Consider the following 25,924-nt stretch of genomic DNA (forward strand, 5'->3'; position numbering starts at 1 on the left):
CTATATTATTATTATTATATAATATTACATAATTCATTGCATAACATTTTACGATACAATGGCATTACTATTATTATTATTATTAAATAATGTAATTGAAATAAAGCCAGATTCATAAAATATGATATAATGAATCAATAATAATAATACTAATAATAATAATAAATTAATAAAATATACTTGTAAGTATATTTTATTAATATAATATTATAATAATATTATTATATATTATTGCTCTAATTATTATATCACATCATAATTCATTACATAACATTTTTAAAAATTACTTTAATACAATAGCTTTACTATTATTATTATTATTGCTGCTGTTGTTGTTGTTTTATTATTATTATTACTATTATTGTTGTTGTTGTTTTATTATTATTACTATTACTATTCTTATTATTATTTCAATTCAATTTAAGAAACATGCTGTCTTAAATTATTGCAAAATATATACTGCTGAGAACAGAATCAATACCCCAGACAGTACTGTAATGATTTTTTTTTTAAGTCCTATTATGCCTTTTCAAATATGACCTTTCATGCAGTGTGTCATGTATGTGTCTGTATGTGAATATAAACTATCTGCAAAGTTGTGAAGTCGACAGTGCACGATAAATAAAGTTATCGTCTATCAAAAAAAAAAAAAAAAAAAAAAAAAAAAAAAAAAAAAAGAGTCGGCTCACAATTGCCTGAACGAGTCATCAGGAATTTGAATCTTTTTCTAATACGGCTATACATCACAAAGTAACAAATTGGCATAATGTCCGCCCACGTTCTACGTCGCGAACAACTTGCCCGCCCACAAACACAGTAAAATTTCCATGTGGTTTACGTCATGTCGAGAAGACGCCGTGAGATTAAATTTGTTTTATATTCACCTCCAAAAGATAAATCTACAAAGATTGTATTTTCTAGCGATCGTTCAAAATACGTAGTTGTGTATGTTCTGTAGTTCTGTTGTTCAGCTGTGGACCCACTGTAGTCTAAAAATTTGTGATTGATGCATTTTGACTGTCTCATTAGTTATGGTAAAGGATGGCGCACAAAGCGGCTTTCACACCGAATGTGGAAAGCGCTGCACTATGAAACCCATTCATTTTAATTGCTTGCGCCGTGCGAGGACGGCTTGTTTCTGCGTCGACCAAAGTGCAAGCGCAGCGGAGCATACCACTGGCGAGCAAATGAGTTGAACTTTTGCCGCTGCGCTCTGAAGGGCTGCGCTGAACCCAGTTTCCGCGTTCGTTGTGAAAACTGCCTTAATGCATTATACAGTGTTGAAGCTTACAACATAGCGGTATGCCCAATTCGCTTACATAAGCAAATTGCAAGCACTTTCCACGGTAGTCTGTGCTAACTTGTTGATCAGCCACTTCAGCCGTTTCATTGTCAGACTCCGGCTCGAATTGGTAAGGTAAAATCGATGCCATCTTTTCTATGTATTGACAATGACAAGTATCCAGGGCTGTCATTTAGTTATGGCAATGGGCGTTTCGTTTTCCCGACACGCGTTGTACGCAGTAAACCAATCATAAAGGACTGCGCTATCTGACCAATCACAGCAGTGAGGGCTCACGGAAAGGAGGAGTTTAGAGAGACTGATTCTTCTAACTGCTTCGCACAAGTCGTTTACGAATCATTTAGAAATGAGGTCAAATTAAATCTATTTTTGGAGAAAACTAAAGTGTTTTTTGACCTTGCATACATGTAAACCTGTTTTAGGAGTCTCATAAAACAATATCAGCAACCTTTAAAAATGGCATAATAGGAACACATAAATATGTATCTTCTATATGAGAAACAGAAGGAAACATTCCAGATGTAACATCATAATTTCACTAGCTCTTAACACCAAACCCAGCTTACTAAATTCAGGCCTTCCAGAGGGTGATTTTGTAAGGCTGCATTTCACCAGTACTATAAACTGTTCAACACTAGGCCTACAGTCCCCAGTGGACATTAAAGACAACAGAGGACGGAGTGCTAACAGGGTCACTGTTGATCCTCATCAGTACTGGGCTCATATCTGTCAAACGTTCCCTTTGGATCTAGAGTCAGCTCCCAGTTGTCTATATGATTATGTTTGTCAGGACACAAACTGGAAAAAAAAAACTGAAAAAACTCTTCACCCTGAGAAGTTAAATAGGAGCACAAGAAGTGAGGAGAGGGTTAGCAAACCACCAAACACCATCATTAATCACAGCTCAGCTCCGGCCAGAGTCACTGACAGTCCATGACCACTTCAGTCAGCCAGCCCATTTGTTAACTCGGCTAAAGCTGGTTTTTATTAGCTACATGACAAACCGACTTCTAACTGTTTTACGTATTCAAGTTCTCGGTCCTATGGGGGAACACTGGGCAGATCGTGGGAATCATGAAGATTTTTAAGGTGGTTCTTTAAATGTTATGAATGTTCAGTTCAGTCGATCAAACTGATAACATAATTTAGTTCAACTGCAATAAAGGGTGAAAACACTGCAAAGGTTTCCACAGATTCTAATGAAGATCAGCTACGTGCTCTAAATATGATCTCAAAGGCGGCTGCTTGTGACTTGGATGGGACTTTGAAATCTTACACACTATAAAAGAATAAAGACATGAGTGATTTTGGCTGACATATCAACTTCTATTGGCAGATTTTTATACGCTGTCAACTACACTTATTTTGAAAAGTTCAGATTTAATATGACCTCTGACCTTTTCAGAAATTACTCAAAAGCTGGACTTGCTTTCTTACTATTTTCTTCAGACGAGTGGTTTTAAAAATGTTTGATGCCAAGAATTGCCAAAAATTACCCTTACTAAAATATAAGCAATACTTATATGCTTTCCTCATACTATATGCTTCACTCATTCATACTGTGCGAGAAAAAAAGTGATATTCTAAAGACATTTCTTTGGCAAAATTAAATAATCTGTATCTAAGTATGTACATACTGTATTATATTGTCAGTTTTCATTTTGGTTTAAGTTTTAGTAATTTTGTTATGTACTTTTGTCATTATGTGCATTTGTCATTAAAAAAATAATACAAATGCATTTCAGATTTTACTCCCCATTTTAAAAATGTTCTAACTCTTTCTAAGAGCAGTGTTCAGTAGACTTCTTACATGCATTTATCCATACAAAGAGTGTTTCGTCACATGATCATACTAAGAAAATATTAAAACTTTCCTGCTACTCTATGACAATCATGTTGACTCCTAATGATCTTGTCGAAATAAAAACAAAAAACATTCTCAGCCTCAATCTAAGGTCAACTTGTAGAACAGCTTTTCCCTCTCTCTGCATCCACCACAAACCCTCATTTCTGTGGCCTTAGTCACAAGTTAAATAAACGGCAGCTGCTGGCCGCACCACAGAGGGTGTTATGTAGCGGGAAACAGAATCAGGACTGATGACAGAAATCGGCCCCCATTTATGTGTAAGAGATTCCCAGGTGTGCCTCTGTGTGTAAGTGTATGTTAGTGTGTGTGAAGTGAGAGATGCCCCAACAGGATTGTGGGTAATTACATCATTGCTCTGAGTCTGAGAAAGCAGTGAGGTGAGAGCTCTCACTTTTAACAAACATTAAAGTGTTCACTCAAAGAAAGAGTATGTGTTTTGTGTGGAAACACTTAAATACACTCACATACACGCTCAAAAAAATTAAAGTTGCAATACAGTACAGTCTCTTTACATGTTCTGATGATATTAACCAGATGTAGGCTTACTGGCATATTAAGATCTCTAACACTGTATAATAACTCTCCAAATGCATGCACACACACACACACACACACTGGTATAGCTTTGACAAGAAAAGCACCAGCACTGGAGTCCAGTATGAAAATCTTGTTATGTTTTGAGCCTATAATGTTTTCTGTTTATTTTAAGTATGATGGCTGCAGCAATCATAGTATAATAATCATAACGACCATCATGATTTTTTTTTTTACTACTGACTTAGTAATAATGCTAGACATTTACCAGCTGATCTTGTTCCATAACTAAGACCAATGTAAACCAAACAGACAAGTTTTCCCAGCATCAGCTGGCAACTTATGTAATGATGACTACATGAATACATGGTGAAGAATGTGTCTTCTTGTCACCACATTAAACAGAAGGGCTTCCACCTTCAATGTGGAAAAAAGGCACAGCCCAGTGATTATTCATTACAGTGGCATGGTTTAAACCACAAATTACATTAATTAGATTAATAGTTGCATGATTTACAAAAACACACTAATATATTGTATAATTTTACAGATGTAGATATATTATTTAGCATGTCACAGATAAAGTAGATAGAAAATAAGAGTAACAAAGTTTCTGTTTTGGAAACATTTCAAATAAAGGAGGGAAATTATAAAGACTAAAATTAATAGTTTAAAAAAAACACTGAGATCCTTTTCAAAGCAGAAGTTGCTTATAAGTTATAAATATACAAAATGAAAGTAAAGCGTGCAAACAGTGTTATGTAACTGTACTAGTTTCACAAGTACTACTTGTTATTAAAACTGGTTCGCATTATCAGATGCCAGCTAATTCTAACACTGTGCAATTCTAGTACTTTCATATACACCCAGAGATCTCTTTTAAACAATAAGGAGCAAAATCTAATAATGGAACCTTGGTATGAATTTATGGTTTTCTGCATACCTCTACAGCCCTCAAACACAGGTGTGAATTCAAAGCATCAAATGCTGGTGTGGCAAAACAATTATCACCAAATTATTATTCAGATGAATAGAGCAGAGCCAGGACACACTCAGATACGAATAACATCATTTAAAATAATTAAATTAATTGAATAGTTTAATTTGTACCATCTTTACTCATTGTCTTTTAAAGGTTTTATGTTTTGTATAGCCCTTGTTTGGTTCTAATTAATGCTCTTTAATGTGATGTGTTGTCTGTATTATGTTCTTATATTTCTTTAATAAAAAGGTGGTCAGATTCTGACATTTTCTGCATATTACACATACAGTAGCCAATATACTGTATGTTTCCTTTCAGTCATGAAATATACTGAAATATGACATTTTTCATCATAACAGATTAATGTTTGGTAGATTAAGTAACCTATTTGTGGTCATATAAATCACAATAACCTCGTCCTCTATGGGCACTGCCATTGATAAAGGCTGAAGTGAAAGTTGTTTTACACTACATTTGAATCTTCTACCTTTTAAACACATTATTACTGACCTAATTTAAAAATTGTGCTGGAAACAGAAATTCAATCAGTTATCTGGATACTAAAGCCACCCACTTGATATGAACAAATGTAAACTTGCCGTGTCCTGGATTGGCAGATGATCTGATCTGCTTGATCATACCACGATGATCGCACGTTAATGCCAAGTGTAAATGCAGCCATTGATACATTTATGTATATCATATCGGCTTAAAGCAAAATCTATGCATACACATTAACAAAAAAATTCAAGCTGCAATACAGTACAGTCTCTTTACATGTTCTGATGATATTAACCAGATGTAGGCTTACTGACATATTAAGATCTCTAACACTGTATAATAACTCTCCAAATGCATGCGCACACACACGCACACACTAGTATAGCTTTGACAAGAAAAGCACCAGCACTGGAGTCCAGTATGAAAACCCTTCATGATTTTCTGCTAAAGTAGAAAAAGAGACATATTTAATTTTTTAAAAAGTGACTGCAGCAATCATAGTATAATAATCATAACGACCATGATGATTTTTTTTTACTACTGACTTATTAATAATGCTAGACATTTACCAGCTGATCTTGTTCCATAACTAAGAACAATGTAAACCAAACAGACAAGTTTTCTCAGCATCAGCTGGCAACTTATGTAATGATGACTACATGAATACATTGTAAAGAATGTGCCTTGTTGTCACCACATTAAACAGAAGGGCTTCCACCTTCAATGTGGAAAAAAGGCACAGCCCAGTGATTATTCATTACAGTGGCATGGTTTAAACCACAACTTACATTAATTAGATTAATAGTTGCATGATTTACAAAAACACACTAATATATTGTATAATTTTACAGATGTAAATATTATTTAGCATGTCACAGATAAAGTAGATAGAAAATAAGAGTAACAGAGTTTCTGTTTTGGAAACATTTCAAATAAATGAGGGAAATTATAAAGACTAAAATTAATAGTTTAAAAAAAAACACTGAGATCCAAACTTTAAAGCAAAAAAACAGAAATTCGATCAGATATCTGGATACTAAAGCCACCCACTTGATATGAACAAATGTAAACTTGCCGTGTCCTGGATTGGCAGATGATCTGATCTGCTTGATCATACCACGATGATTGCATGTTAATGCCAAGTGTAAATGCAGCCACTGATACATTTATGTATGTCATATCGGCTTAAAGCAAAATCTATGCATACATATTAACACATTAACATTAACTACTCGATGTTATAAAGCACAAATCCACAATGTTTAGCGGTCACTGTGATGAGGCTTGTGAAGTTCTAGTCATCAAACACTACACCCTGAATTTTGTCTCACCTAGATTGCATGTGTGTTATCAAGCCTAGCTGAACTGTGATGTTGTGTTGAAGTGCTGGGCTTGATGGCTTGAATTAAATGTGAATTAAAAATTATTTTTACTAAAAAGAATAAAAGGCAACAGAATTGACGGGTTGATAAAATCTATGCGCAGTAAGAATAATTATTGCACCACAAAGGACAATGCAAGTAATGCAATCCTGCAAAACAAGTCTTACTAGACCAATCAAAAGTTAATTCCTTAAATGAAACGCCTACTTCATAGATATTCACAAGCATTGTTCCACTGTCTATAAATACTGTAGAAGCATACATTCTGCCATATTAAACAAGACAACAAGCAACTCAAAAAGGTACGTTTTTCTAATATCTATCACTTAAATGTCAAGTTTGTGTCTTATAATCTATAGAGCCCGATATGAGTTTTTTGATATACGGGAGTTAAAAAAAAAAAGGACTGATACCGATTAATTGGCATGTTATTAATCTTGTAATATTTTATTCAAACGTTTTATCATAATTAATACTTTACAAAAAGAAAAGAAAGAAAAGAAAGAACAAAGAAAGACAATAATAAATAAAGAAAAATTATAAGAAAAGTGAGAAAAAGAAAGAAAAATAATAAATAATTTAAAAAATGAAAGAAATAACAATAAAAAATAAGAAGACAGAAAAAGAAAAATAACAACAATATAAAATAAAAAAAAATAAATATTAAAAAATAAAAATGAAAGAAAGAAAAAGGAAGCAAGAAAGAAAGAATTAAAACATCTGCTTGAATACATATCTACAGAGCTACAGAGCCTCAAACACCAGGACAACCAGGCACAAGAACAGTTTTTTCCCCCAGGCAATTCTCCTTATGAACAGTTAAATGTTCTCACCATTGTGCAATATAATGTGCAATAACTTTTTATTTATTAGTTACCACCCCCATCCTAGCACACCCCTGCATCTCTACCTCTTTCTATTCTATTCTATTCTATTATATTCTGTCATCTATAGCACAACTGTACATACCACTTATTTATTTATTTCTCAATTTATTTTTCTATTTTTTTGTCTATTTATATTTACATATGTGTAGTTTATTCTCATCTTATTTTTCTAAGTTTTGTCTATTTATATTTACATATGTGTATTTTTTTTTCTCATCTTATGTTCATTGTCTGTATGTTGTTGTCTCTGTGTACTGGAAGCTAATGACACTAAAACAAATTCCTAGTATGTGCAAGCATACTTGGCAATAAAAGCTCTTCTGATTCTGATTCTGATCTGTATGAATCAACGTACCCGATCTCATGAAAGTGCGTATAAACAGTACGCCAAATAAAAACAAAAAAGCTTGGTACTACTACGCAGTAATTGACATTGGCGTGTATATTCTATGCAAATGGTAGGATTAGGGAGTTTTTGTTTTTATTTGGCGTACTATTTACGCATTTTCATGAGACTAGGCTCCAATGAACAGCTGCAGTCACAACTGCATTCAGGACACTAGAGCAACAGAATAAAAAATGGCGTCATAACACCTGGAAGATTTATCACAGTTGACAGCCCCTTTTTAAATAAACGAGCCCAGTCGAGGCTAGCCCAGTCCATCACACAGTTAAACAAGTAAAAATAACTTTAAATGTTTTGTTAGCGAGTGCAGAGCGCACATTTGGAGCGCGCGTCGAGCTCGCGCAATCGCGCCCACGACACTGACGGCAGCTCCGTGGATCTTAAGATGAACGCGAATCATTTCTCCTCCATTTATGTGGGTGAATTAAACCCTTCATGATTATATAGGCAACTCGATGTCCCGTGCTGTTCTGTTCATTCAGCGCAGCTTTGAATGCGTGAATGCAGTTGTGAATCCTGACAATATAAAGGCGTTAGTTCAGCTATATATGCGGTTCTGACGGTCGTATAATAATAAAATGCTCTATGAACGCAACTCTGTGGAGTGATGTTTCCATACTAGCCTTTACCTTCTGCTCTAGAGTCTTGTTTTGTGTTAAACATAGCAGAAAGTGGTCATCGGATGCAAAGTTCACTTTTACATGTTGTTTGAACATTATTGTGTGTTGGCAGTGTATGTACAAATCTACCCTAAAATGGCAAAAATCCATGCAGTGGTTTTAAATTAATATGTAAAAATAATTTTTCAAATCAAGCCACTTTCAGGCTGCTCCCTCGATAGTTGATTGACATGAGCATCTTACCTCAGACCTGCCTTAAATCAGCTGTAACAGTTCAGTAACCTCCATTGTTTCGATGCCAGAGCAGGGATGTAAGATAGACAAGAATATCTCCCATTGAGGTGTTGTGTTGCTGGATGTAATAATGAACATAGTGGTCATCATTTACTCCCGACATCTAAGCCACTGAAGATGCAGTGGATTACGTTTGTGAATGGAATGCGCTTCCCTATCTAACATATATCTGTCTATGTTCATGCGAATCATTCGTGATCCAGCTTCACTTACAGCAGAAGTGAGTATAAGGTTTTTTTATGAATCACTGCAATCACCTTTCATAATAACATACTAGTTAGCAAGTTTAGTGGCTAAACGCGGCTAAAGTAAACAGGTTTGTCACTCCACAGAGAGAAGAGAGGGGCGGGGCGAGCAGAGCTCATTAACATTTAAAGCAACCTCAAACAGAAAAAGGATGAATTTTGCAGAGCTGATTTTGGCAAGGTAAAAAGGGTGTTGTTTTACATTACCATTGAGAATTTTTAACCAAAGTATATTATAGACTTTTCATTAAGACCCTAAAGAATCATATCAACTTGTGGAAAATGAGCTTCCGAAGACCCCTTTAAGCAGGGATAACTGCAGGCTCGTACAGTAGGCGTGGCTAAAGGTGCGACGCATTCCATGCTAATCAACATATTTTTCTAATCGACATAATCGATGATGTCGAAGAAACAATGCAGCTCTATGGTATAAACACAAGCATCGACTACCACGATCATTTCATCTGCGTAATGTAGGCACTCATCTTTACTCGGGAAAAAGGTCTATAAAAAAAAAAAAAAAAAAAAAAAAAAAAAAACGATATATTGGTCAGGCTCTAATCTAAACTACTTTTTAAACATTTTATTTAATTGAAAGCTGTCAGTTTTCATGTTGATTTCTTGTATAAGATTAATGTTTATGCTTTAAAAGGAACTAACACTTTTTAAAATGCCTGATTTAAAGCTTCAAATAAGTGAAAACTTCACCCAAGCACCAAAAGCAGGAAATCAAGAAAACAAGTGAGCTCATAAGTATGTTGTGTGTTCAAGTTACCTATAACATTATCTAAGACATAATATTTAAAACTTAAGTTTGAATAAAGTTTGGCCCTTCTTTAATCACTCTGCATAATTATTTTTTAGTGACACCACTGGTCATTGCAGTCTCCTCATGTGCATTATTCGGACAAAAGGAAGGGGAGACCTACCCCAAAGGAGTTGCTTTTCCATTTGTCAAGGTAGCAAGCCCTCTGTATCAAACAATAATGTATTTACTTTTACCTGTACACCCAGTTTGGAAATGAAAAGGTCATTTGAAATTACTATTATTAAACATTCACTAAAAATATCTCCTTTTCTCTATCTGACATAAATGAGTACTATAACTTAGATAAAACTCTCAAGAATATTACGTTACCTAATTTGTATAATCTGATATAACTGTAGTTAGTTTGTATGCTGTATTTAGTGTATTTGATGACTCTGCACTAGGCTCTTGAAATGGTGAATCAACGCTTGAGGGAGCTGAAACCAGCCGTTCGAGAGCGGATCAAAATTGTGTTGATACCTACCAGCAGGCAGGACATGGATCACCTAAATAAGAACATCAAAAACTACAGTAAGAGTAGAGGAGTGCTTTTCTATTTGTTTATATAGTAACTATAAAGGAATAGTCCACCAAAAATGTAAATTTCTTGCATGGAACACAATAAATAATTCTGAATACTGAAGAATGACGAAAGTGCTTTTTCTCAAACAATGAATGTACATGCAGTGACACATGAGATGTCAAACTAGAGACAATTTCAGTCTGTTACTCATATTAAGATATCTCATATTATAACAAACAAAACTTTTTGTTGTGATCCAAGCAAATAAAGAAAGTTGTTTAGGTTTGGAATAACATGAATGTAAGTAAACTATGACAGAATGTTCTTTTAGTGGACTCTCTTAAGAAACAAATTTCAGTATAAACATGAACAAAATAAGATGTCATTTCATTCTACTAAATATAATGTAGTGATGGTGTCTGTGCAGATCTGAATATTGAGATTGCTCAAGAAAAACCCTTCCTTGATCTCCTTCATGAGATCAAGCCTGTTCTGTACCTTTCCACAAACTCACACAATGTGAAAGAGGCCATCGGAGCAGGTGATGCTTCAGTTTTTTTCATTAGGTGCATGTAGGTATTTACAGTATAAAATACAACATAAGTGTTACTTCTGTAAGTTTTAAAAGAGGCATTTTGTGTTCAGGATTCGGAGCAGCCACTATGTTCCTGGGAGATTATGACAACCACAGTGCTGAAGTGTTACGTGTGGCCTTTGATGGTGATGGAGTCCTGTTTTCAGATGAGTCAGAGAGAGTCTACAAAGAGAAAGGTCTACAGGCTTTCTTTCAAAATGAGCGCGATCAAGAGGGCACATCTTTGGCACTGGTAAGAATGGTGGTCTGAAACCACTTGTTAATACAGCTGATTCTCAAATGGCTCAGTTGGCTCTTGTTATATTTTACAAAGCACACACATGCACGTACACACACTATTTAACAGTAATAGCACTTCTACTCTACACATTTGAAGAGTTTAAAGTTAAATTTGTCTGTGGTAATCAACAGCATGCCACAGATGCTATACATAGTTATTCGGTCAAAAATAAACTGTTATATGCCTCAAAATAAGCTTTTTGGCCATTTAACACTACAGTATAATGTAATAATTATATTTCTCTTTCTCTCTCTAAATTATGAAAATATTTGTTAACTTATTTTGCAGGGTCCTCTAAGAGGGTTTTTTGAATCCTTGGTAGTTCTCCAGTTGTTGTTCAAAGACAGAAAAGAAAATAGTCCAATTCATACCTACTTGGTAACATCACGCGGCCCAACAAGTCCTGCACTCAGAGCACTAAAGACTTTTCGGGAGAACAGTCTGGAGACAAATGAGGCATTCTTTCTAAATGGTGCCCCTAAAGGGCCTGTGCTGAAAATAATCAAACCTCATATATTCTTTGACGACCAGAAGGTACATGTTGATGGAGCCCTTCAAAATGGGGTCGTTGGGGCTCATGTACCTTATGGTGTGAGGAATGAGTGAAAATAAAACCTAATCTCAATACCATACAGCACCATACTAATTGTTTTCCACTCTTGTTTCTTAAGTATTTAAGCATAAATGAAATAAAGGGAAATGCTAATTAAGGAACTGTTAAGCCGGTAATTATATTTTAATGGTGAAATAATCAATAAATTATTACCTAAATGGCTTTTTCTCTGTCCTTGATTCTTGCTATTATTAAACAAAGAAGACAATATATTTTCTCTGCATCTTTCTTTTTTTACACAATCCCTTTTGATAACACATCTGAGCGTAACCAATGTCACTTATCGAGAGGACAGATTAGATGTGTACTAAAGATGCCCTTAAAGCCAGTGATGTTGAATTTAAATAATGATTAAAAATACTTTCATACTTTCACCAAAAAAAAAAAAAAAAACAGTTCCACAACATGTACAAAATTCACTCCAATACTGTAAATATAAATGTTTTTATTATTATATTATATATTATATATTATATATTACACATTTATTATTTCTAGTGGTTTTGCGTGCTGGTTTTAAAATCTAGCTCAAAACCATTCTGGTCCTCAGACATAACTTGTTATATTTTATAATAGCTGTTCAGCTTTTTAAATCGATAAGTCAGACACTTGCCCAGGGCGGGTGACGTCACGTGGTCGTGTTGATGCTGTTTAGAGAAATTCAACTACCGCAGCGAACGGACGCAGGAAACAATCCAGTCTCCCTGCCACCATAACAATATGAGCAAACCTGAAGGCACTGAGAGAGGAGGACAGTCCAACTCCGACAACACCGAAGAAAAAGACTGGGCAGCTGTCAAAGCATTATTTGACAACGCGAAAACAACGAAAAAGCCCCGTCCGGTAAGCGAATGTTTGTGTATATAATCTGTGAATGACAGCAGTGTCTCCCTCATCGGATACCCAATCTACAACGCTAGCGACGTTGTAGAAATACAATTAAGATTATTACTTAAATACAAATAAGAAAAAACTAATATTATATCAAAGATAGCTGTGTTCACCGAAAGCTAACGCGTATCGAGTATCAATGGTGCGTCATTACGTCAGTAACAACAGCGCTGCACATACAGGTATCTGACCACATGGAGCAGCTTGGTTGTCGTTTACAGCTGTTGTAAACATTTGTTTGCTGTTGACTTGCAGCCCAAACCCAGCAACGCTGTAACCATTGCGGTATCCTCGCGAACGCTGTTTAACATGGTGAAGGAGAGGAAGGTGTTTGAAGAGGAGGGGCTGGAGAGGTACGTCGCGCATCAGCTGGAGCTAGAAGACCAGCCTTTTACCCCAGGGGTCTCGTTTCCTTTCGTTAAGGTAACAACAGGTTTAAGCACTACCAAATGATTTTTCAAATAAAATGCATAATAATGATACTAGTAATTTCAAAACTTTCTGATCATAAAACTCACCCCACAAAAACATCAGCACCTGTCTGAAACCTGATCCCATAGGTAAGGTAACTGGACACTTTGTAATAGAGTGCAACAGTGCCCACACACCTTTTCTGTATTTTTTTATGATTTGAAGACACTGGTTTGAAGTAAACATTTGTAGCCTACAGCTTTTATTGCTTCAATCCCATGAAGCAATGTGAAGGACAATCAAATGAAAAGTGATGGAGAAATATAAAAACTATTGACTCCAAGTAGTTCTTCTGGCACTGTTTGTTTGTTTCAATATTCAGATTTTTTTTTTTTTTTTTGCAGAATCATGAGTAACACAGCTTTTCACCATGCAGGAATACTGCTATTAAACAAGATTATTTAAAAGTCAAAAAGTTGAAATGTAAACATACACCATCGATTTACAAGCTCATAACTCTCAGTAGCTCTGTCTTTTTAGATTATCATTCAAAATCAATTTTCTTATGGAGAAAATGAATGGGATTTTTAAGTCCAGAACCCAACTGATGCACTCTATAGCAGCACCCCACAATGCTGGTTCACATTATCTAGGTATATTACGTGTGTCATTTGGTATTGATTACAAATGACATGACTAAATATTCAGTAATATAACAATGTAGATAACACATTTTAGGTAACATAATTTGATTACCTTTGATCTAACTCCTTTATCTGGTGTCACACAAGAATAGTGTACATAAAAATAATAGTGTATGTATATAAATTGTTTTTTAGCACTGACATCTCTTAATTTTGGCAGAAACAGTAAATGAATGAATAAATGACTGACTGACTGAATGAATGAATGAATGAATGAATGAACAAACGAACACTGACAACCCCTAGCACAGGCACTGTAGTATGAACCGGAAACAGGTCAGAAAAGCTGGTTGGGCCAGTCAGGGCCAAGTAAATTTGTACTAATGCAAATCAATAGGAAAATTTTTAGAGCTTTCACTTTTGTTAATGGATGGACTTCAGTCCTGTTTATTGCAGGGCAACACTCAAAACACTTACAAAGAAGACTCAAACCTAACAGCATTACTGTGTCCCGTTTATGGTTATATTTCATATATCATTAAACTAACCTACCATTAATCACCAGCAGTGTTACCTAACATTGACATCCTTAGACTCCAGAGCCACACCTTTAGTAGTTACTGTGTTATTCTAATCGACAGGCCCTTATGAACGTAAACGCCCGTCTGAGAGAACTATACCCAGACAGTGAGGAGCTGTTTGACATTGTACTGATGACTAATAATCACGCCCAGGTCGGAGTTCGCCTCATAAACAGCATCAATTACTACGGTATGGAAAGAAAACTGCGACATACAGACTCAACAGAACTCATAATTCCTATCCACCTTTTTCTTCCTGTAAGAGTGGGTGCAGCCACTTGTAAATTTTATGGGTCTGCCTCCGGTCTCATCCATGTCCAGCTATTTTACAGTAGCTGTACAAAACTGCTTGATATTGCAATTAGGTGTGTCTTACCATATTATTTTAATGTGTTAATCTTAATTATGAGTACACTGGTTTGCAGCACAAACAGTTTTACTGTTTACTGCACGTTGTTATTCTTCTCATTATTTCCCTATAGCGGCTAATAAACTGGAAGTCTTATCCATAGGCTTACTTCCGTGTTAAAGAATAAGGTGGATAATGGATTGCCTAAAGCTACCATTCAACCAGAGAGCATTTACTTGTCTACAATTTAGCCTACAATTTAGCCGTACCATTTATTCTACACAGACATAGACCAACATGCACCAAGAAAGAAAGAAGAAAAAAAAAAAAGTCAGTGCTGACACACAGACCAAAATTTGTCCAGAGACCACTACAGTGATTTACATCAATTTTTCATAAGGTTTGCAGAATGCAAATGCATATGTTCTGCATTCTTCATATTATACAAATAACAATAACATGAATTCTCTCCCTGCAGATCTAACTATAGAGAGATTTTGCATGACTGGTGGAGAGTCTCCGATTGGTTACCTGAAAGCCTACATGACCAACCTCTACCTGTCCAAAGATTCAGTGAAGGTACAAGAAGCTATCGGAGAAGGTATTTAAAAAAAAAATGCATGTATTTTTTTATCTAACTGGGATTTTCATTTTAATGTAACAAGAAAAACTTTAAATTAAATTAAAATGAAGCTAACCTTGCTTTAAATGGACATTTTCACAGGAATAGCAGCTGCCACAATGTTTCCCTCTGACAGTGAGAATGAGCTCAGTGACACGCAACTACGTGTAGCTTTTGACGGAGATGCTGTTTTGTTTTCTGACGAGTCTGAGATTATCGTGAAAGAACACGGATTGGACACTTTCTTCAGGCACGAGAAAGAGTTTGAGAACAAGCCTCTGGCTCAGGTAAACTAGGACAGGGTAATGTTCATTATTAATACTGCTACTAATATTTTCTCGATCATGTCATGTTTGGAGCATGCAATGTCCTTTTCATCGTTGATTTGTCATTGCATCATCCTAGGGCCCCCTGAAATGTTTCCTAGAAGCACTGGGTAAACTCCAGCGCAAGTTCTATGCAAAAGACCAACGAATCAGCTGCCCTATTCGCACCTACCTGGTCACAGCTCGAAGCGCTGCCAGCGCTGGGGCACGTGTTCTGAAGACCCTACGGAGCTGGGGGTTGGAGGTAGATGAGGCCCTCTTTTTGGCTGGGGCTCCCAAAGGGCCTCTCCTACAGAAGATCAGGCCTCACATCTTCTTTGACGATCAGATGTTTCACATCGAGGGTGCCCAGGAGCTCGGTACAATCGCCGCTCATGTGCCCTATGGGATTGGACAGAAGTATCATAAAGGGAAACGCATGGAAACAAGTGATGCAGAGAAAAAATGATATTATTTGATTATCAAATGCAAATGTCAGAGCCATTTCTGTAAGTACCTCAACACCTATTCAGTGTCTTACATTTGATCTAATAGCTAAAATATAAATGTTTACTTGTATAAATAATGAGGGAAGTGAAGCACATACATGATAGTCTCTGCAAGTTAGAGGTGATTTTATTTATTTATTTGGTTGCATCAGAGAGAGTTTTGAACCTTGAGCTGTACAGATGGTTTAAGTTAAATGGATTGCTGGAAATATTATAAATACAAAGAAGCTACGGTGCTCAAAATGATATAGTATATTATGTACTGTACCAGTCCGTCAGCACTGTGAGGTTAAACTAGAGTTTATCTTTTTGAGAGAAAATAATGTGCAATTAGAAGAATTTACATACCTTTATGCCTTGCTCATTACGATTTTTTAAATGTTTAATCAAGAGTTTAATTTAGAATATTTAATTCTATCTCAGGGGACACATATTGCATTTTTCTGTATTTTATTTATAGCGTAAGATGTTATCCTTCAAAGTAAATATTGCAGATTTTTATCTACATTTAGATGTTTTGTTTTAACTTCTTCACTGCTGTACTTAGATATTCAGACTCAGTTTCTTTCACAGATTTGTGTGTCACCCACCACCAGTGTTTCTGACAGACCTTGTCAGAATAATAAATGAACTGAGTAAATGGTGAAATAATAAGAGTGTGAAGAACTGATATAATGTATTTAAAATGTAAAATGTATTACGCCTATGTGTGTTTTCCATAAGGTGTATTTATGTATAATTCTGTTTTGTCCACAAAACAAAATGTGCTGTTGACTTTTAAACACTGGATTTATTCACTATGATGATAAATTACATTTGTGATCTTATTTGTTTTGTGCCTTAATAGAGCCGTTTAGTTTGTAGTCCCAAAACACAGATTTACTAGAAACAGGTTTCTAGGCCTAGATAAATAAGGAATAGAGGGAAAACGGAAAATAAGTTTATGCACCTGACAAATTAAACAAATGTGGCAACTTGTTAGCCAAAAAAAAAAAAAAAAACATGCACAAGTGGTTATTCTCTTAAACATTCAGGTCTATTAATGTTATAAGTAATCATTTTGAAGGTCTATTTAATGTTCAGAGTAATCGTTTTAAAGTTTTTTTTAATCTATTACTGTGGATACATGTGGTTTGTGTTTACAAAAAAAAAAAAAAAACCACACACATTGCGTTTTAACCCGCTATGACTTCTGGGTAATGTAGTTCAATAACATTCCAGTTACTTCCCACATGCGTGAATGTTTACGCCTACAAACCTGCTCATGAATTGGACGTTGTTGATGGCCCCAGAAGGCTCACCAGTGAAGCTATTCCCCATTTTAAACATTCGGATGAAGGCGTCGATATGCTGCGGGGCAAAACTATTATCGTGACCGGGGCAAACAGTGGCATTGGAAAAGCCACGGCCACGGAGCTCCTGCGGCGTCAGGGCCGAGTGATCATGGCATGTAGGGACCGAGAACGGGCGGAGAAAGCAGCCCAGGAGATCCAGCAGGAGGCCGGACCAGACCAAGGGGAACTAGTGATCAGACTCTTGGACCTGGCGTCGCTTAAATCTGTCCGTAGTTTTTGCGAAGAGATAATCAAGGTAACGTTACTGCACCAAACCAAACACAGAATGTTTCTCTTTTCAGATATGTAGAACACCTTAGTAAATATAAATATAGGGCACGCACAGCACGGTTTGGTTGAATTGTTTTCGACTAGAAACAAGTGCGCGAACGTCACGCGCTGTTATGAGAATGATATCATGAAATTTGTGAAGAGCACGTGGCTGCGCGCGCATGAAACCTTTTTCGAGTGGGGTTTATTGACAAGCTTGCAAGTCCTTTGCAAAAAAAACGGGTATACTAAATTCTTATGGTATATACATTTTATAATCAGTATATATATATATATATATTTATATATACCTTGTGTATACAGTGTATTGTCTTTTTTTACATATCTAAAACGTAAACGTTTTCACTGTTGTTTATCAGAGAAAAAAGATACAGTTCAGTGAACACAATTTAACCGTTTGTGAAAGCATGTCCTAGTTATGGAAGCCAGTTTCCGCCACTGTTATTGTGACTTTTTATCTCACAATTCTGACTTTTTTTTTTTTTTACCAGAATTGTGAGATATAAACTCACAACTGCAAGTTAAGTAAGTCAGAATTGCGAGATGTAGACTCACAATTCTGACTTTTTTTCTCAAAATTACGTAATATAAACTCACAATATAAGCACACAATTGGCACACAATTGTGAGAAATAAAGTCAGATTTGCGAGATAAAAACTTCTGACTTTAAAATTGACTTTTTTCTCATAATTCTGACTTGAAATGCGTAAATAAACACAGTTGCGAGGAATAAAGTCAGAAATGTGATTTAAACTCGCAATTCTGACTTTTTTTCTCAGACTTGCATGATATAAACTCACAATTATGAGAACTAAAGTCATAATTCTGACATTTTTTCTCACAAATGTGAGTTTGTTTCTCGCAATTCAGATTTTTTTCTCATAATTCTGACTTTTTTCTCAGAAATGTGTATAAACTCACAGTTGTGAGAAATAAAGTCAGAATTGCGATTCAGACTCGCAATTCTGACGTTTTTTCTCGCAAATGTGTTTGTTTCTTGCAATTTTTTTCTTGCGAGTTTATATCTGCCTTTATTTTTTTTCTCATAATTGTGAGTTTATATCTCACAATTCAGTGAGATACTTTTTCATAGCAATTTTTATTTCTCAGAATTGTGAGATAAAAACTTGCAGTTGCTAGTTATAATGTCCAATTTGAGACTAAAAATTTGTTCTCAGAATTGTAAGTTTATATCTCACAATTCTAACTTAACTTTATAATGTTATAAAGTCAGAATTTTGATATATGAACTCGCAATAGCATGTTATAAAGTCACAATTGCGAAATATAAACTCGCAATTCTCAGAAAAAATCCGAACTGCTAGTTTGTAAACTCGCAATTGCAAGAAAAAAGTAAATTGTGAGACAAAAAGTCGCAATTACCTTTTCTTATTTTTTATTCAGTAGTGGAAACAGGCTTACATACCTAGTTGAGCTTGAAAATGGCAAACTGTAAAAAAAAATAAATAAAAATTTTGGAACACAAAATAAATGAAACACCAAATATATAAATATGTAAAACGTATATAAAAATGTGTTGTATAAAATTACCACAGCATGTTGTTGGCTTACAGATATTTTAATTCTTATATGTTAAAACGTAAAAATCAAAATATAGGCTGAAAAATGACCATTGAATTAACTCTTTATCTTCTCTTCTCTTGTGTTCTGAAATAACGCATATCTTTACAATTTTCCACATCTGTTGTATCTCACACAGGAAGAGTCAAGGATTGACATCCTGATTAACAACGCTGGAATCTACCAGTGTCCTTACACCAAATCAGAAGATGGGTTCGAAATGCAGTTCACTGTCAATCATCTGGGTCACTTCCTTCTCACTAACCTCCTGTTGGATCTCCTCAAACGCTCTGCTCCTAGCCGGATCATTGTAGTGTCCTCCAAGCTCTACAAGTACGGTGAAATAAACTTCGATGACCTGAACAGCGAGCAGAGCTACGATAAAGCCTTTGCTTATGCACGGAGTAAACTAGCCAATCTTCTATTCACCCTGGAGCTCTCGCACCAACTCGAGGAGACCGGAGTGACAGTAAATGCTCTCACCCCAGGGATTGTGAGGACTAACCTGGGCAGGCATGTCCACATCCCACTGCTGGTGAAGCCACTACTTAACCTAGCTTCACGGGCCTTCTTCAAGTCCCCCGAGGAAGGTGCGCAGACGTCTATCTATCTGGCCTGCTCTCCGGATGTGGAGGGCGTTCAGGGGAAGTGCTTTGCTAACTGTCATGAAGAGAAGCTGTTAGCTAAGGCCACAGATGAAGAGGTGGCCAAGAAACTCTGGGATATCAGTGAGGTGATGGTGGGCATCACAACCTGAAATCTTATAGATTTAAGAATTTAAGTCCATGATTGTTTCAAAATCTGAAAAAGTATTTTGAAAAGACGTTGTCTTGGAAAGAAAACATGCAAAATATATGCTTATATCCACAGGAGGGAGCTGTTTTTGCCATTTCTTTTGCTTTGAAATGCCAATTGTAAAGTTGCAACTAGCTTGTTAGTTCTGCTGCAAGAGTAACAATGTTTCCCTAAATCCTGATTAGTCAGGTTCATAGATTTCAAAACTGCATTTGTTCACATGTTAAGACTAGATGTAACCTAAATGGGTTATTAACTGGAGAATTACCACAAATTATATAGTTTACAAAGACTAAACCCTTTATCTGACTAAAAATGTGCGCACATAGTACTGAGAAGTTTTTGTGATTGCAATATTCTGCCTAAATTCTGCTCTATTGTTGCACTTTTTCTGCTTTCAGGAGTGAAGCAGTTAACACTGCATTTGATTTGCACTTCTCTTACTGAAGATCAGTGGAGAGACATTTACAGTTACAGTACTTAATAAAGATGCATTAAACAAAGCAAGAGTACAGTAGTATCTCAGTTCTGATTATACATTATATTGTATAACCGTTAACTCTAAATTCCCCTACAGTATACAATGCATTTGAAATATAAAATGGCGAGATGCTGATCTGTGCTATTGTGATGGTATACACACTTTTGACAAAACTGCACAAAGAAAAATATTTTAAGCTCAGGCCTATTTTTTAAAATAAAATTGTTTTAGTTACTGGAAATAAAATATATCTATTATTTATATATAATAAAACATTTTATTTTCATAAGACGGCTTTGAAATACATACGCATTCTGATTTATCTAACTATATGTGTGTATATAACTATATGTGTGGTACTGCTAATTATAAACTGTTATACATTCTAAATTCCATGTATTTATCATTGTAATCTTGCAGTACCTTTTATTTTTGTGGGGTTTTTTTCTTTGAAAAAGGAAATGCTTTGGGGAGCCTTCTTGGTCTAATAAATAAATATCATGCTGTACAAATTGCATTGTTCAGATTTTAACTACAGCTCAACTAGGTTCGCGTAATTGAAAAATAGTCTGATGGTTGTTTTTGCGAGGCTCATTAGCAGAACGATTTTGGAATTAGAGCAATAGCCCGCTTTGCTTTCATAGTTCACTTACGGTCTAATTAACCGTTCTAGGAGTTGCTACAGTACAATTCAACTACTTGCTTTCACAAAGAAAGTACACACTCCTCTCACACTGCGTCTCTCTCCCACTTCATCATGATTGCCTTGAATGTTTTCTCTTAGCATTAGCTGTCTTTGTGAGAATGGTAGCAGCTCTGATGGGCCCGTAATGCTTTTCCCACCTGTGTTTGCCATTAGGACTTTTTCAGGATCATTTAGAGTATGTTCCGATCAGCCAGAAAGCCCCTAAGATATCCCAGCATTCATCTGATAGCTCCCTGTGAAACGGGAGGTCTCGGAGCGCTTGGCTGTGGAAGCTGGAGACTGTTTGTATTTCAAATTAAGAAAATTGGGGAAATTATGAAAGTTAATGGCTTTAATGATGCGTCTCGAAACGGTGCCACATCAGCGACAGAATGCCAAGCTGCTAAACAAAGTGATCCTTTGATTACAATCACATTATGTTGTTTCACCTCTTATTTTGTCCTGTTTTTCCTCCTCCAGAAGACAAAATATCACTTAGCAAACACCCAAAGGTATATAGAAATTCATGGCAAAGCCCCTGTATCTTATCTCGTGGTTTGGCTTTAGGTAAAGCATTTCTCCGGTTGTGCTGCTTTGCTCACCTCAGCTCTGCTCCGAGTACAAACCTGCAGCCAGCATCCTTTCCCACCGTTTGTGCTAGACATCCCGTCCAACCTAAACACAGAACTCCTCTCTCGTTTATTATCCTGCATGTTTGTTTTCTGTGATAGAGGGAAGGAAGGGAGATACGAATGCATGTTATTTTTCACCGTAAAGAGAGTTTCCAGCCTCGTGAGTTGTTGAGCAACTAAAAGCACTGCCAGGTTGATGGCACCAGAAAGTCTAAAACGTTCAGAACAAATTGTATGTGATTTGATTATACAAGAAAGTTCACTGAAACATAAACATAACTATATATAGTATGCAATGCAGAACATAGGTCTGATATTTGTTAACAATCTGAAATGTCATTAAAACACCATAAGACAGCCATGATGTCTGACTCTTCATGATTTGACTTTTATGAACCGGATCTTTCTATGGGCCAGTCTAAAATATTCATGAAACCGCCTCGACTTACAGTAGCAGTTTGAATCAGAATCACTCAGTGCCGTACTAAACTCAATTGACTCCTTCACTGAATCTTTATTTTATTTATACATGAACCAGACCGTTACTGCGACGGAGGACCTTTTAACTTAGATGAATGAATTAATAATATGAATAATAATCATATGCCAAAATGTCGACAACGCTTCCGTTAATGTTTCTTGTCTCGTCACATTCAATTATGAATTACTTAGCCATATGAAATATCTAACGTTACTGTATATTTTCAATTCGAAATTTGACAAAAGTCGAGTAGTTTGTATCACATCATATTACTGTCGGTCGTTTGACATTTTTTATCGTAAATATTTGTAAAATATGAAATACTTTGCTACTTACATTTACCTAGCAAGAAGCCAAAAAAACATCCAGCGTGACACTTCCGTTTTAACGGTTATGACGCTTCTTTGCTTCACGCTACGCCTTGTTTGATTTGATTGGCCAGTCGCTTTAACATTGACAAATGCTGTTAGAAAGCTGAAGCAGAGAAAGAAAAACGTTAAAAACTTTTTGTCACCATTAAATATACATATTCACAAGTTTTGAATGAATATTGTATAAATAAATAAATAATATAACATGAGGTGTTTGGGTGACATGTTGTAAACATGTAAAAAAAAATAAATAAAAAAAAAGTTGGGCCTATTTGGTTCCTAAATGTTTTATACATCATTATAAATGGGTGTCCCAACAGTAGGCTGCTTGAGGCCCAGAAAATAAGTGTTTTGCTAAAGGGCACAATGATAACAGAGGTCCTGCGACTCTAGTAATTCCCCACCATCTCCGTCACCCCTACCTCAGATCAAATCTGTGACCTTTGTGTTTTCAGCCCAGCCTGAACCGTTTCTCCGAGCGACTGCGTAAGAGTTTTCAAAGCTTGAGAGAAAACACTTTCTATGGAACGAATACAGATCTGCTGGCACAGAAGCTGAGTGAGCAGTGAACAAAAACATCTTTTCAAATTATTTATTATTCTTTATTTTAGCAGGTAATTTGATTGATTGCTTGGTCTGCTGGAGCAGTGACCTGGCCATGGGTTCTGTGTGTACAGACGTATGGTAAAGTCTTTCCCCTGAGGTGGAGCCCTGTGTTTTGACACACTCTTCAAAACAGAAAGAGTTTTTCTCCGGGTTTGGAGAAATATTTTGGTATGCAGCAGTATAAGGAAAACATTTGAGCATTTTTCAGCATTATTCGATCACATTATTCACACATGGAAATGATTCCTGAGGTGTAAATCTCTTCATGGGAAATGTGTAGATTTCCTGAAGCCAAACTTAAACTGATAACTCAAGACATTTCACAGATTGCACTAGTAGTGCACTTTGGATGGTTTCCTGGGGCCTGATTGTGGATTTATATATTGACCAGACTGGTAAATCCAAGAGATTCTTGACAAAAGAACAATGTAAGGTTCAAATACTCCCTTAGGGGTTGAAGCTGAAAGTACACAACATTTTTTTAAAATGCAGCTCCTGAATAATGACATCTATTTGACTTTAGCATGATATGTCAAGATTTGCTGCGCTAATCCAGATTTGTTGTTTTAACAGATCACGTTGAAGATCAAAAGCTAAATTAGGGGTTCTGATTCTGAATTTGCAACTAACTAACCTGACCTTAGAATTGCTACATACTAGATTAAATGAAGTGGAAGTCACCACTGACAGTGTAAGTAATGTGAGCCCATGATGGACTCCCAGCAAAAATTCAATCTAATAAAAAATGTAGCAAATCATGAACAATCATGGATTATATATGACCTCTGAGAGACCTGTCACCTTTCTAAATGAATGCTTATCGGAATCCAAACCTAGCTGGGAGATCATTATGTTTCTGCATGGTATAGTAGAGATGAACGGTCATACAGACTTCTGAGGTGAGAGCGTGTGGGAACAAAACAGTCAAGGATCCAAACATCATTTTACAGGAAACTCTTAATATCGCTCGATCAAGTGCTCTAAAGTGAGGTCCGAGCCATTAATGTGAACTCTGGGGCTCCATTTTGTCATGATTTACAAATGCTGAACATTACTGAAGATAGAAATGTGGAAGGCAGGAGGGGTGTTTTCGGTCCAAGTGCTTGTGAGAGTAAAAACATACGAAGCCTCCAAAACAAGCACAACTTAAGTTTTAAATCTCAGGCTGAGAATGGTTCGAGCAGAACATGAGAATGAAAGACTGAATTTCGGATTCTCTATGTGGTTTTGGTTGAGTGCATGACCAAGATGATCGTAGATAAGAAAAGAGATGGACTGGTCATATTGTAGGAAGCCTCAGGACTTTTCAGGGTGGCCCAGTCAACGCATGGGCAGGCTGCCGAAACCAAATTTATGTAATGCAAATATACAAAAATTTAAAGGGAGAAAACGTTTGTGCAGTTTTGGAACAAAAGATTTCTCCATAGGGTGGCCTGGGATTCATACAGGTCAAGTTCAATAAGGCAGTTACAAGCACCTTACTATTTAGTTTACTGAAAAATAAATATTTAAACTTTTTGTTGCATATTTTTGGTGGTGAGGATAGTAGTCAGTGATTCATCTATTCCACTGATTCATTCAAAATTCGTAAATCAATCAGAAAGTGCATAAAAGCCACTGAATCATTAATTCAACCATTTGCTATAAAGCAGAATCATTGAGGAAGGACACAAAGTATTACTGTCTTTATAAGTGATTCATTGAATTATTTGACTAATATTCAAACTGATTAATTCAAGTTTGATTAAATGCTTAGAGAAAATGATAACTATTTTTGCAGGTGCAGCAAGAGTCTAAATGTGAGCTACTAAATATTTGAATTACTATTTACTGAATTACTTCATAAATGCAATATTATAGTCATAAACGTGCTGCTTTTCCAAATATCGCAGCTGTGATTGGCTCAAGCTCAAGGCCGAACACATTATAACTGAGTTTTCCATCACGTAAATTAACTGCAGTTTTCCTATCAGTCCATTGGGGCACTGAAACAAAACAAAGCCCCTGTCTTGTCACTTTCCTACCTCACTGCTGGAGTGGCTATGGCATTTTGGGTCAAAGTGGCAGATGACATGCTTCTGCAGGCATTCGGTGCGACTGCAGCGAATTTTACTCATCCTGTGCGTGGCAATGCAAACTGTCTCTCAATAGGACATAAAACAGAGGCACTTCAAACCCAAGCAGGATCCTGGACATGGCCGCAGTTGCTGTGGGAATGAGCTCTGACATTGGATAATTACAGACGGTGATGAAAAGCCTAATGGAATGCTGCCTATTACAAAGATTTAAAGCACAACACATGAAAGAAGACCCGAGAAGAGTCCCACATGTCCTACACAGGAAAAAGAACATTAAGCACCTTCTATGTCATGTGATGATTTTTATTAAAATTCCCTGAATTACATTTAAAAATAAGTTTATATGTATTTGCTTGTATAAGTCACATTCAAACAGTCTTGGAAACTTTATCATGACTTCATTTTTATTTTATTTTCTAATGACTTATTTAGTCTA

General features: G+C 36.0%; 3 protein-coding genes and 1 long non-coding RNA gene across 5 annotated transcripts in view; 3 read left to right on the top strand and 1 right to left on the bottom strand.

Annotated features, from left to right (window-relative positions):
• LOC127175097 (uncharacterized) overlaps window positions 1-17,551 on the bottom strand; it is a 38,687-nt gene extending 21,136 nt beyond the window's left edge. Inside the window, exons 1-2 of the long non-coding RNA XR_007828942.1 lie at window positions 17,411-17,551; window positions 15,837-16,045 (exon numbers count right to left, since the gene is read on the bottom strand). This is a non-coding gene — a long non-coding RNA (uncharacterized LOC127175097). The remainder of the gene's footprint in view (window positions 1-15,836; window positions 16,046-17,410) is intronic.
• Window positions 6,820-12,050, top strand: LOC127175094 (cytosolic 5'-nucleotidase 1A-like). Of its 2 annotated transcripts, none has more exons than XM_051125950.1 (7): window positions 6,820-6,871; window positions 9,707-9,774; window positions 9,886-9,980; window positions 10,234-10,360; window positions 10,780-10,893; window positions 10,998-11,179; window positions 11,516-12,050. In XM_051125950.1, coding segments are annotated over exons 2-7 (837 nt in total). In that variant the 5' UTR covers window positions 6,820-6,871; window positions 9,707-9,773; the 3' UTR covers window positions 11,834-12,050. The 2 variants fall into 2 exon arrangements, with proteins under 2 accessions (XP_050981907.1, XP_050981908.1); XM_051125951.1 differs by having other exon boundaries at window positions 6,853-6,871; window positions 9,707-9,762.
• Window positions 12,352-17,005, top strand: LOC127175092 (cytosolic 5'-nucleotidase 1A-like). Its single transcript, XM_051125948.1, has 6 exons — window positions 12,352-12,683; window positions 12,987-13,154; window positions 14,428-14,557; window positions 15,195-15,317; window positions 15,441-15,625; window positions 15,744-17,005. Exons 1-6 carry the CDS (start codon window positions 12,561-12,563, stop codon window positions 16,110-16,112), a joined length of 1,098 nt encoding a protein of 365 aa, XP_050981905.1. The 5' UTR covers window positions 12,352-12,560; the 3' UTR covers window positions 16,113-17,005.
• rdh14a (retinol dehydrogenase 14a) lies at window positions 17,471-21,147 on the top strand. The gene is made up of 2 exons (XM_051125949.1): window positions 17,471-17,742; window positions 19,499-21,147. The coding sequence occupies exons 1-2, from the start codon at window positions 17,500-17,502 to the stop codon at window positions 20,114-20,116; spliced, it is 861 nt and encodes a 286-aa protein (XP_050981906.1). The 5' UTR covers window positions 17,471-17,499; the 3' UTR covers window positions 20,117-21,147.
• The last annotated feature ends 4,777 nt before the right edge of the window (window positions 21,148-25,924 follow it).

Source organism: Labeo rohita, chromosome 13, assembly GCF_022985175.1.
Source record: "Labeo rohita strain BAU-BD-2019 chromosome 13, IGBB_LRoh.1.0, whole genome shotgun sequence".
Lineage (NCBI taxonomy): Eukaryota > Metazoa > Chordata > Actinopteri > Cypriniformes > Cyprinidae > Labeo > Labeo rohita.